Source organism: Molothrus aeneus, chromosome 1 (assembly GCF_037042795.1).
Source record: "Molothrus aeneus isolate 106 chromosome 1, BPBGC_Maene_1.0, whole genome shotgun sequence".
In the NCBI taxonomy this organism is placed as follows: domain Eukaryota; kingdom Metazoa; phylum Chordata; class Aves; order Passeriformes; family Icteridae; genus Molothrus; species Molothrus aeneus.
The window spans coordinates 67460727-67474072 of NC_089646.1; the positions used below are offsets into that span (position 1 = coordinate 67460727).

Below are 13346 nucleotides of genomic sequence, written 5' to 3' on the forward strand. Positions count from 1 at the left end.
ATAATACAGGTAGAGAGGCCAAGGGGGTCAGAAAGCACTCCTGGGCCACCTCCCACTGCTAATGGGCATTGCAGACAACCTTGCCGGGGGCCAGCTCATGTCTTTAATTAGGGTGCAGGGCACGGGGCTTCAAAGGGACAGAGACTGACCAGGGGGTGTAATGCCATGAAGGAGATGCAGTGCCACAGCCCACTGTCAATGGGACAAAGGGCCCTATTATTACTCCCAAGACCAGGGCAGTTCCTACCGTAATTAGGAGACAAAGATGCACGATTTAGGATTTTACATAATCAAGAGATACCCTCCCAAGCAGGAGCCCCTCTCACACAATCAGTGGATTAAGAATTGTTTATTCTGCTGCAAGTAAACAATGAGGTGCTCACTGCTCTGGGTTTTACATGAAAAAGCATTTTTGGGCAAGACAATGGGTAGTGTCTTTTCATCTGACTTTGAACAGCTAACCCTGTGATTTAAAGTTGTTCATTTGACAGTATCTGGAAGGGTGATGGCCCACCCTGTAAATTAGCTGCTCACATACTAATCCCAGGGCTGCTAGACAGCCTTACCTTTTCTGCTGCTTAGCAGACGGTGGTGGGGACAGACAGACTCAGACAGCTCTGGGGGCAAGAGGCTGTATTTGCACAGCACCACTGAAATAGTGGGATTAAAGAACCACAGAGAAGCCAGGCAGAAGTTCCTGCCCATCCTGGCACCTTGCCTCGGCCACGGATGCATCTCTGCAGGGAGGCTGGTGCCACCATCAAGACAGTGCACACTGGTGCACTGCCTCAGAGCCAGTTTGCAATCCTTTATATAGGAGCTGGGGGAGCAAAAAGGAATGGGATGTTTGACCTGTGCCTTTACAACGAAAGGCATCGGCTAGGCAGATTGAGCATCACTTATTTTTGATCATGACAAAATAGTCTGTCCTGGGCTACTGCCTACTGCAGTAGCTCCAAACAAACCACCAGACCCAGAGTATCTGGCTCTGGCATACACATCCTTCCTCACAGGTCCTCATCAAGTGACTCTGCTTTTACAATATGGGCAATAAAAGGAGACTGGGGGTGTTAGACTCCCTGCCCTTTGCTCACAACACAGTTACTGTGCTTTTTCACTTGTTTGAACTTTTAACAAGAGTTACTTCCCCTTGTCTTCTATAATAAGGCAACAACAGGATTTGATGAAAGCCTTCTAACATTCAGCAGTTTGCTTCCCTGACACAAGTACACCCGTATACACAGGTCTCCTGGTCTACTACTCTAGCAAAATATTCTCATTTCTTCGGCTCTTTCACTCAAAAAAACACCCTTAAGCCTCACCAAAAGGACTTCAATCACTTGTACTCAGGACTGAGAAAGGCATGCTACTTTTCTGTGTCTTGCTGAATCCTATAAACAGTATTGCAGAACCCTGGGAACCAGGGGATTACAGCCCCTGCTGGCCAAGGATTTTAACCCATTTTGTTTGCGATGAAAGAGTCACCTTAACAGCAGTCCAAACTGCTCTGCTTACTAGAGGATTTTCTGTCAGGCTGGGCCAGGCAGAAAGTGTCATTTGACTTGTCTAGACTAGGACAAAAGGTGTGGTTTAAACCAGATGGGCAGGCTAAGTTGCACCTTAATGTATTAGCTGCCCAGAAAGGACCACAACTTCCTTGTCCTGTCTTCACTGACACGTCTTAAATGGCTAAGGCAAATACCTGACAAAATCCCCTTACTATCACCTAGACAATTCTATAAAGATAAGCATCCCAGCACTACTCTTAAACCATACTCATAGAGCTTGACAACTGTGACTTTGATTTAGGGACATGTTCTAGTCTTTGCTGCTCAGCAGAATCAAGGGTAGCAAAATCCATTTCAGGAGAATATTATCCCAAAGCAAGTCTAATGCCAGAGCAAGAGCTGCATAAAGAGGAACAGCATGTCTGCACAGCCACTGTGTCTTTCTGCCTTGCCACAGCAGACTGCAAAGCTGTAAAGCTAGAAGGATATCTATTCCATTATCTTATCAAAGCAAGAAAATCCACCTCTCCACTCAGGTCCATGGAGTATAACTTTGCAAAGAGGTCCTATCTTCAGAGAAGTTTCAAAATGAGGGTAATGACCTAATATGTCAGCTGCTTTCTCTAAAGCATGAAGTGTAAGGCAAAATTGTTCAAGACTCCATTTCGTAGGGGTTACAGAACTCTTACTGGAAAACAACTGCTTCAGCTTTGATCTATAATGAAAATTTACCTAATTTACTTCAGAAACAGCAAAGTATGTTTAATTAACTACTATTGAATGGACCAAGCTTTCAACTCTTTTCCCCAGTAACTGCAACATTAACAATGCCTTTAAAAAGTATTTTACATGTATTTACAAAGGTTTTCTAAACAAAAATTTAGGAGAGGGAAAATTTAATAAAATTAATCCAATTTAATAGAATGGGATGCCTCTGGTCCATGTCATTCTATTAAGAACCTGTATCCAGAAATGAGTGTTGATATTTCAAGATGCTGAATTCTTCACCCATTCAAAAAGATCATTAGAGTCAAATGTCCCAAAATAAGTTTAAAATATTGACAAGCTTCTGAAAACAGACAATCCTCCTTTCTACAGGTTTCAACTAGACATGAAAAATTTCTTTTATATCTTGATGTATCTGGCTCTACATTTTTCTGTGGTAAAAAAAAGGAAATAAAACACTTTCAGGAGTCCCAGAGGCAATTACTTGAATCAAAACACAACATTCAAGCACCTTCCCGAACAATTAATAAATAATTTTTCCTTGTTAGGAAAAGCTCATTTAAGCCAAAATCCACATCATTCCCTAACCTCAAAAGGCCGAAAAGCATAAAACATTTTGTTGAAAGTCTGAAACCAGAAATTCATCTAACCTTCACTCACTCCAATGACTGAAAAACCCTTTCTGTCCAGCTGCTGCCTTCTCCACACAGAATCATCTCATAGGATGACACCTCAATACTTTTATCAAGTTTTTTTATCAAGTTTTAAAAGCGTCTTCAGTTTATCTTGTTAAAATTTTGCAGTGTTGGCATTTTACAGTTTTATGTAACAGTGATGTGTTTCAATGGGATGAAGAAGGGCTTTAATTTTTTCTAAAAACATTTCCAGCTATTAACTGGCAAGATTCCTGTATTTGCAAAAAATAATAAAATTAAGCCCTACAGCACCCTGGTGACACAAGATGAGACAAACCATTTAAAAACCTACTCAAAATCACAAACGAGGGCAGCTAAGAGTGCAGGGGGCTGAGGGGCTCCTGCCCCTCCACAGCAGGCTTCTTCAAGCTGTCTGGTGACCAGAGACACTCTGGGCACTATCTCTTACCTCAATGAATTATCTGGATGTGTTTCCATGTGGGACTCCAGCCCATACTTGCAAAAAAAGTCTTTGAAACACACTGGACAATGATAAACTTCATCATCAGCCCTCTTATCCCCTTCACCGGAATGGCCATCCTCAAGAACCTTCAGGAAAAGAAAAAAAAAACCTCACTAGACCAACTCATAAGCAACAAACCAAACTTGCAATCCATTCAAAGTCTTTTACAAAAAGTTGCAGGCTTCATGTGTAACCTTGCTGCAAGCAAACACAAAAGCATTCCTTAAGAGAGATGGTAAGTGCCAGAGCCTTGGCACATGTGTAAGAACATGCATGATAGAAAAGGAGGCTTGGAAGAAGATAAAGTGTGCAGCTGAGTCACAGATATATCAGTTCTAATGAGGAACTGTGATTTGAAGAACTTATAAACCCATGTGTTCATATACCACTGAACTAGCATTCCTCCCCCTTCAGAAAGCCAGGGGAGCTGTCAGCCTAAATTATTTATGCCACTGAGATACTGCCAACTGCTAAGTCAAGTGGTTCAGGGAGAAGCAATGAACTTCTGCATGTTTTCTATACTTCTCTTCTGATTAGAGGGAGAAAAGCATGCACAGAGCGAGGGATACTGTGCAAAATGGAACTGCTACTAGCTTGCCATTTAGAGATAGTAAGTGGAGAGTTAAGTTTGGCAGACACCATGCATTTTGTACAAATGACTGAGATGTGTTAAAATATTTTATAAACAAAGCCCTAATGGAAACGTTTAGCCCTCAAATAAATATTTTCTGGTCACTCTTGCAACTCCAGTAAGGTAGGATTATGCTACTGTGAATGGGAAATGTACTGTAGATTTTTTTTTCCCTCCAGATCTAGGCAAAAGCAGACTTAAGCTGCTGCTGCTTTTGAAGTAAAATTGTTTTTTTTAAGTTTAAATCACCATCCTCCAAGAATACTACAAAATATTTGGGAGGAAAAGAAAAGCTAGGCGAAAGCAGCAGCCAAAGAATAGTACATCCTGTTGTCATCCAACCATTATTATTTATGAATCAGAAGCAAATTCAAAAATGTAAGCAATAAAGAATTTTAAAAACTGAATTATTTCAATCTCTGAAATTAGAAAATGATATTCAATCCCAGACAACTATGTTGGCTACAACAGGATAAGCAAGGCAACTCATATACAGAGCTGCAACAAGTCTGTGCTGACTGCACAAACCAAACAGCTGACAATTTAGGAGGTAACCAGGAACATCTTTTGCTTCATGCCCCATAAAGAACCTTTTTTGCAGGTGTCCTCTCCTCTCTGTCCAGCTCAGCATCGTGACTGAACTTCCGTTTCGAAGACAATCGCCTGCGCTTCAGCGGTGAGGGGGGAGTGGTGCTTGCTGTGCTGTTTGGATCCTTCTCATGAATCTTCATGTGCCTGAGCAGGAGGAGGAAGAAGACACCATCAGCAGGCAAATCTGGGGCAGGAAGTCCAATGTAAATTTTAATGCCAACACCACTTCTAAGATTTGCCTTTAAAGGACACCATCAGAGATCCCATAAACTGGCCTGAACTTCTAAAAAACAGCTGGGGCATGATCCAGCACAGGCCCTTTGCAGTGCCTGGGCCTGTGAGGGGCTGCAGCAGGGAGCCCACAAGCTTTCCCCCATGTCCCAACTCCCAGCACGACACTTGCCCTGCTAACATCTATTTCCATGAGCACCGTGCCCATTCTCCATCATCCATGAGGTCCTGGTTCTGCCTAAACCTGCTCAGCAATCCACATACCCAGCCTCCCTCTCTTGTGGCAGTCTAGTAAGCAAAAGCCTGCAGCTTAGCATCCACTTCTCTCAGTGCAAAAAAAGCACCTCATCTTCAACCGGCTCTCTGTCTAGAGTTTGAGACTGTACCTCAAAGAGATCTGTATATGCCAACGCCAGAGCAACATTTCTTAAATATATTTGTTTCCTTCTCATCCTTAACACAGTGTTGGACCCCAGTATCAAATTTCAAGTGCAGCTTTGAAGTCAGGATTATCTGGTCCCACTGTTACAGTGCACTAGGTACAGCTTGCAAAACTCTGTACTGCCAAGGCATGTTCACAAACCTGCTTTCCCAGGAAAACAACTATTTCTTGTCACAAAGACACAGGAAAAGGGAAAGGAACAGAATTACTCAGGAAGCAGTATCATTAATATCTGTTTACCTGACCCACTTGCCTCTTGGTTTTCTGTATTTGCAACCTGAGGAAGCCACTGTTGTCTAGTTCCCTTCAGTTAGATGGAAGGTATTGCTGCCATGCTTTTTTTTTTCTGACAACTCAAAGCTCAAATTTCAATTATTTTTTTTTTTTAAAGATATGGCCTTTAACTTCACTTCAAATTTATATTGCTATTGAAAAAAAAAATCAAATGTATGCTACTAGATACAATGGAAATTTTTTGCTCCTAATAGCTAGATATGTTAGTGCAGGAGGGAGCTGCCATTTGTCCATGACTGACTTCAAAGAAACACAATGGAGACAATGTTAATGGCACTTGGGCAAATCTTTCAGAAGTCACATCCACAACTCAGCTCAGGACAGTGCCATTAAACATGACTGCACAATATCCTGTTCTAACATGAGAGAATGTTGTAACCCAGACAAGTCTTGCACGTCCTCATAACTGCTTTGGTGTTATGATATAAAATCTGTTTTAGTTTTGGATGCCGAGGGCATGATGCTTTGAAATAACACATTGGACCAAACTGACCCACAGCACACCCCACTGGAGCTGCTGGGAAGACTGTCTCATCACATCATGCTTTTTTTTAAGCTCAGAAGCTTTAAAAAAAAATAAGGCATCTAAATCCCTGTCTCAAAGTATAGCCTGTCTCAAACTGCAGGTTGTTGTGGAGGAACAGCCTTAAGCCAAAAGCACCACAGGTACCAGAACCAATGCAAGATTAAAATGCCTGTTCAGCTACTGCCTGCTTTCAGCATCCATCAAGGCTGGGGCTGCTTGGAGGATCAGGTCCATGAGGAAAAATCCTGTTGTTTCCCCAGATCCCCAGTAACTCTCACTGGTTGCACAACTGGTGGACAGACACTGGTGACACCTGTCAGTCACATCTATGTGCAGATGTGTCCAGCAGATTAGACATGGAATCATGGAAGTGATGCTGAAATTGTCTGACCTCTTTCCCTGCTGATCACCCATTTGAGAGGAGAAGGAATGCTGAAGGTTTGAGCATTTGGCTCTCTCCAGGTTTGACAGAAGCCAGAGAAAACCCAGAGTGCTGACACAGCATACAGAGTGCTGTGCACTCCCCTGGCCTTGACCCTCTGGTAGCTCTGGCACCACAGGCACCAAAGCAACTGATTCATCCACACAGTGCTACCTTGTCTCACAAAATCTGCGGGAAGGCATCTATAGATACTCTACTGCCTTGTTTTCTTCACTCTTGTTTTTTTTTTTTTCCCGTGACACTGATTTAACTTCTCATGCTAGTTAGAGCTTCTTTCATGGGTGATAAAACAGCAGCAGCCTGAGCTGCAGTTGTCTGTATTCACACAAGAATAAAGGAGAAGAAACCAGTTATTTGTTCAAGGGGTTCCTGTCCACAATGATAGAAGATAAAATTCAGAAAGCATCTTGGAACAAAAAGTCAGAATATTCAACTGCACAGTAAAGCAAAACCTGGAAATTTGGATTGTCTGTCTACGTTTTTATTACTTCTTTTTGGTAAAGACTGCTTTCCAGTTTCCTATGTCCTTACTTGATAGTAAGGACAGAGGCTTTTGCTGTGCCTGTCTGTGCCTGCACCACAGGCACTCACACACAGCCTGACTGCTTAACCCTCTGGCAGCTCAGCTGAAGCACAGCTAACTCTACTTGGCCAGTTACTTTTCAGATAGCCAGAGAGCAAAATCAGTCCAGATAAATCACATTCATCCTGAAAACAAATAACAAGAAAACTGCTATGCATTGAGCATGGGACTTTTTCTTCTCATTTTATTTTAAAGTCTCTTTCCAACCATTAACAAGTATGCACAACTCCTGTTTAGCAGCTACCTATGCAAAACAGCTTCCTTAGGGCTAAGTTCTTTCCTCCTGCTGTTTGTCCACCTGCTGAACTCTGCTTGTTTTGATGGAGCTGGGTCCTACTTGAGAGGGATGCAATGGCACATCCACAGTACACCAACAGGAAAAACCCTTGGGACCTCCAGATTAGTGCCAGCCCAACCTAGCACCTCTGCCTGGCATGACCTATTGCATGCAAACACACTGGCTTCTGCAAGTCCCAAAAGCAGTCTAGCTATGCTTGAAGTGTGAAGTTTGCCAATAAGGCAGGGCTTGCTAACATGGGTACAGAACCACAGTGATGGGGGCTTTGCTATGTCTGGTGTCAGCCAGCAGCTGCCCCAACTGCTTGCAGTTCTCATTCCTGCAACGTGTGTGCTTTTGCCATGTCCTAAAAGCCACAGCAGAAATCCATACCACAGCAAGGAATGTGGTGACCCCCTTCATGATTTAGTTTTGCACATTTGAAAGGAAGCAGCCTAAGCTATTGAGCTATAAACAGGAAGACACCCTCACTGCACCTTTGACTTTTACTGTGTAGGTCAAACATCACAGCTGCTGTGATAGCTCTATGCATGTGATCATCAAGGAAGAAAAGAAAAATTCTGAAACCAAAGCAGCAGGTTCCAGAGTTCTCAAGGAGAGTCACAACCTGCCCATGTTACAGCCAGCAGGTTGTTCCTTTGGCAGGTTAAGCAAGTTTCACTGCATCAAGTTAAGGGTGGAGAGGAAAAAGATTACTAGAGCTACAGCCCAAGATAAGCGGGAAGATAAAGCCAAGAAGTACAAAGGGATAGACACAATCTTCATCTCTCTCTTTTACTTTGCAACATGGATGTCATTCTGCCTCCAGACAACATTTATCACCCAACATGGGCTGAACTTCAGCAGATGCCAAGTCACATCCACATCCACAACCTTTCTTTCAAACACTCCCTTCACTGAGGCTTCTTCTACTTAAAAAATTTCCTAACCATAATTAAGGGGGGGGGGGAGTATTTGTGTTGCTTTACTCCTTTAGAGGAGTTTGCCTTGATTAGATCTTACATGTAACACTGAAAATATTCAACCTCACTGTTTAGCCTGCCAAGATACAAGACGAACAGGAACAAAGCTGTGTTTAGAAGTTATTTTCCCTTTGTGACTATAACAACATATTTTGGCCTGACAACACTGGCATACTTAGAATGTAAAAGACAGGCTCATAAGTCAGGCTCACTTTCAGCATCTTACAGCGATAGAGAAAAATGATATGACATTCATCAGTTCCAAAAAATAAAGATAAACACTCAACACTTTAAGTGAGAATGTAGTTCAGAAAAAAAGAAGGGCAAAGTAGGGACATGTACAGAAATGCTTATATTCAGTTGCAGATACAAGTGCCAGCAGCTTTTAAGTGACCACTACTGCAGCTCAGAAGACATCCAGAATCACAGCAGATGAAACTTGGATTTCTTTTCTTAAATTAAATCAATGAATTGTGGCTCTGAGCCATTCTACAGAGCAACCAAAGTACAGCAGACAAGTTCAGGAAGGTACAGAGCCCTGAAATCTGCACCTCACAGACTTCCCAGCATGCATGCAAGTACACATGCACTTGGGAAAGTGCTGAGGGTAGAACACTAAAATCCAGCCATGATACACAGGATGACAGGATGGAGATAAACACTTGAGCTTAATATTAGGGAGGACTCATTTGCACTAAGTGCTAGCTAGCCTTGATTAACCTCTCAAAGAAAGTGCTGGAACTCTATTTGAAATTAGACCAGAGAAAGAACCAGAAAAATTTGCAAAAAATAAATACAAAATGAAAAGAGGAAACTAAGTCTTTTCTAAACATGGTCTGATCCACCTCTGAACTAAACCCTTAATGTTTAAGAACTGCTATGCAAAAAACGTGAAATACCTTGCTATATGATACACTTTATGCAGCACAGCTGAATGAGAAAAAGCTCTCCTCATAATCTCTTCCTACCCACTCACATAAAGAATTCCACAGGTGAGCCAAGAGGATCCAATTGTGCTAGGACTGTGTGCCAGTCACTCCTCCCAACAAAATCACATTTTTTCAAGTTCTTGACTGCCTTTCATTCCATCCTCCCACTGAGGATCACCTTCTGCTTCCCCTCTTCTGCCACAGATCTCCTCTCCCCTCTCAGTGTCACATGAACAGGATGACTAAGATGATAGTGCACAAGAATTCCCCTGGCTTTTTTTTCTTTTTTTTTTTTTGATTAAGACAAATGGGCAGAAAAAGTTTCCAGCCCCACACTGTAATGCAGAGCATGATTTCAGGAGAGCAACTATTCCACTAGTACAGCAGCAAGTGAATATTTTGATACTTTACATTGAAGAAGAGACTTCTGTAGTAATAGTAAAATGCAGAACACAAGTGCCTTTTTCCTTTTTCTCTTGTGATGGTGTTGGAACAGTGTCTGTGGGAGGTGACTCATGGGGAGGGCGGGGGAGCATGTGGTCTCCTGAAGGGACAGGCAGCTCCTGCTGGTCACATCCCAGTTTTTACCAGATCTCTAAAAAGGGCTGATGTATTTTCATAATGCCAAGGGGATTTGCATATTGATAGTATAAGCTTTCTGGAGGTCTCAAAACAGGGCAGCCTACAGTTTCAATGCCAAAACCAGAACGTGGGCAGGTTTTGACTGGTTGGCTCAAGGCTAGAATGAGCAGCCAAAGCATCCTGAAGGAGGCAAATGCAAGATGCAGCTGCTCCTGGCTCTGGGTCCCACTGAATTATGAACAAAACCAGGAGCTTCTGCTTTGCATGCAGATAACCTGATCAGCATCACTTTGGCCCCTGGATAGAAATCATCCCTCAGCATGTGTGGGAATCCCTCACCTCTTAATTCTGGGGAGAAAAAAAGTACACTCTAGCTGCACCTTGAGTTTCCATGCCTCCTGATGTGCTTTAGGTCCCAAAGTAAAAAGGCCTGTCTGGCCTGGAGGCCCAGCCTAAAGGAAGGTATGGAACAAACGGGTGCATTTGCAGCCCCTGAGCATGGCTTAGGGTTAAGCTTCTCCCTTAGAACTGTGGCAGCACAAGCACTGCTGGCTTTCAGTCAAGAGAGGTTTATGCCAGGTAGGTCTGATTAGAAGGAGCAGCATGTCCAGAGGGGGAGCAGCAAGCAATTTCACTGAGGCTTGGTTGGGAAAGTCCCAGCATCTAAATCAAGATTAATTCTTGAGCACAGAATCCAGTGTATGTATAAACACCCTCCTCCTCCCTCACGTCTGTGGAAATGCAGTGGGGAGGCCAATGAATCCGGGCATTATCAGTCCAGAGAGATCATCTGACAGTGTCAAGTTCAGGTTCTGGCTTCATATCCCACATATCATTATAAGTTTCTCCATTTTACCACTAGATGTACCCTATACTCTACTGTATTGCACATGATTATTCCTCATCTCCCTCGTGATTTCTAGGCAGTTTAGTACCAAAACCAAGTGGAAAATCCACTGATACATCTGATGCTTATCTGAAGACAAGGAAGCCACACATTCAAATCAAAGGCAATCATTCAAATCAAAGGCAAAGAATAAAAATCAGTGCTTTCCATCCTCCACCTTATTTACAATACAATTTGTTTTTCCCCTTACAACAAAAAAAAATTACTCAAGTTCTCAAGCTGGTCTGGGAAGGACTGCGCTGGTCAGTACAATTCAGCTGATTCAATTGCTTTATATCTTTCACTGCTTTGCATCTCAAGATCTTTCACTTACACTGTTCCTCCCAAGTAACAGTAAACAAACTAAAGAATCATAAAACCCCTTTTCAATATTAAAAAAAAAAAAAAGTCTATCCTTCAGAACATGACCAAACATCTCTGTTTAGAAAAAAATAGTCTGCTTTGTTAAAGCTTTGACATAGGGCCATGGTATCAGAATGAACAGGAGTGCAGGATGCATCCAAGACAGGTTGAAATTTGGACCATGGGACACTTCATGCCCCATGAAATGGAAAATGTCTCAAAGAAAGAGAAGACAGCCTTTAAAATTACACTCCTTTCAGTCACGTTATCTTTGTCACATTATCTTTGTCACTGTTTTTGTTTCATTCTTCTTAAAAAAATGATACTTTAGCCCAAGTTGTCTGGAAATGTAGGAGAACACAGGGAACTTCTCTTCAAAGCTCCTGCCATTTGATGCATACAGGAAGCAAATCCTAAACAAAGAGAAAGTGAAGCAGCAGTATTTTTAGGAACAATCATTTAATACCCTGCTGCTAAGTCCCTCCTTAAGAGTCTGGTGAATATGACTGAAACCTAAGTCAAAAGTGCAGTAACATTATGCCCTTGGGTTAAAGAGTTTAGTCAGTTGTTTGTTTGTTAAAACATGTAGAGAATCTGTATTGACAACTTATTTCCAGTGTTAATTACCAACATCACCCACTTAAGAGAGCAATCTACTCAGCCCTTGCCAGTTGTGATTACAGGAACCAAAAAGATGCAGGTAATTTTGCAAATCAGACATGATCTGTACTAGGACAAGTTTCTGTTTGTCTTCTCTTTTTGACTTAATATTTGTATCCTCAAAAAAATCCAAAAATGGCCCAAAAAGCCCTCAGACACACACACATACTTCACAGCAAGTCATGAGACAAATACCAAAATCCCAATCACATGGGAAACTCCCTCTTACAACTGCAGAACAATTTCAAAACAAACTCCAAGGACCCCCATATACTCTAGAGGTTACCTTAGAGCCCCAAACTCCACCTTTAATCTGATACCCAGACCCTGGGGAAATGACTTCTTTTTCCCATGGAAAACGGCCTCCACTTGCAGCTACTCGCACTGGCAGACCGTGTGGTGCCAAGCAAGAAATTTGCAAACTTTGCTGGATTTCTCCAAAACTAAAGCTGCCAGCAACTAGGACCCTGCAAGTCCTTAGAGCCCCAAATGTCCCATGCTAGAGCTGAACCCTAGCATGGGACAAACCAAAGGAAGCTGAGCAGTGGAGGCCTCTATGGCTATGCTGGTAGGAAAGTCATTGCAGAGCCTGCAGGGAAAGGGTAGGGTGGGGCAAACAGGTCCCAGGAAGGATCAGATTGGGATGTCCTGACTCATTTCAGCCACATGTGTGCAAGCAGGCCCAGCAGGAGATGCTCCTGCCAGTGCTCCCCACGGCAGCCAGGCAGTGCAATCCTGCCGGCATGGCGGCACACCTCATCATCCTCATGGAGTCTCCAGCGCTTGTCACGCTGTGTACCAAGGCTAAGGTGGCCCAGGGAGCCTCTCCACACAGCAGCATGTGGTGGCACGTGGGTGTAGCCACCCCCTCAGCATCCCCCAGGTGCCACACGGACGTGGCCTCAGCATCCTCCCCAGCTCACACCAGCTGCTGCACCACCTGGCTCCCAGTGCAGTGAGGTTCTCCCAGCAGAACGCATCGCTGGGATGACAGAAGTGCTGTTATTCAGATCCACCAAGGCTGGCTGGGTGTGCTGAAAAAGCCACCGGTGATTGAATTCAAATGACAGATTTCAAATCTCTTTTCAGGGCTGCTGGGACAGTCTGCAAAGTTAGCCAGTGCCACACAGCTGCCAATACATGATACCTAAGGATATATGATACACACACATGCACACAGAGCATTCTATATTTTTATCCTAGAGAAAAAATTTGCTTTGCTGTGAATAAAGGCAAGTTGTAAGCATGAGAGGAAAGATAATGATCTACAAATCCAGTGAGGGGGGGTACCACTTTTGAATAATTATTCTGTATTCACATTTAAGCAACTACTTGCTACACAGACTCAGCAAGTTCAAACAGGCTGAAATTGATACAACTGCATTCCCAGCTTGGCTCAAAGTTACTCCTATTCCCTAACAGCGACATTGTCAGAACACCTCAAAGGAAAAAAAGGGAGACAAATATTTGCCTGATGATGCTGTGACAGGGAAGTGATTCAAACCATGCCTCCAAAGCAAAGCTTCCCAAAGGA

At 43.0% G+C, this 13346-nt stretch overlaps 1 protein-coding gene across 1 annotated transcript in view; it reads right to left on the reverse strand.

Annotated features, from left to right (window-relative positions):
* RREB1 (ras responsive element binding protein 1) overlaps positions 1–13346 on the reverse strand; it is a 62193-nt gene that overhangs the window by 32660 nt on the left and 16187 nt on the right. Inside the window, exons 4-5 of the mRNA XM_066545347.1 lie at positions 4614–4758; positions 3339–3478 (exon numbers count right to left, since the gene is read on the reverse strand). Coding sequence (XP_066401444.1) covers positions 3339–3478; positions 4614–4758 — 285 coding nt within the window. The remainder of the gene's footprint in view (positions 1–3338; positions 3479–4613; positions 4759–13346) is intronic.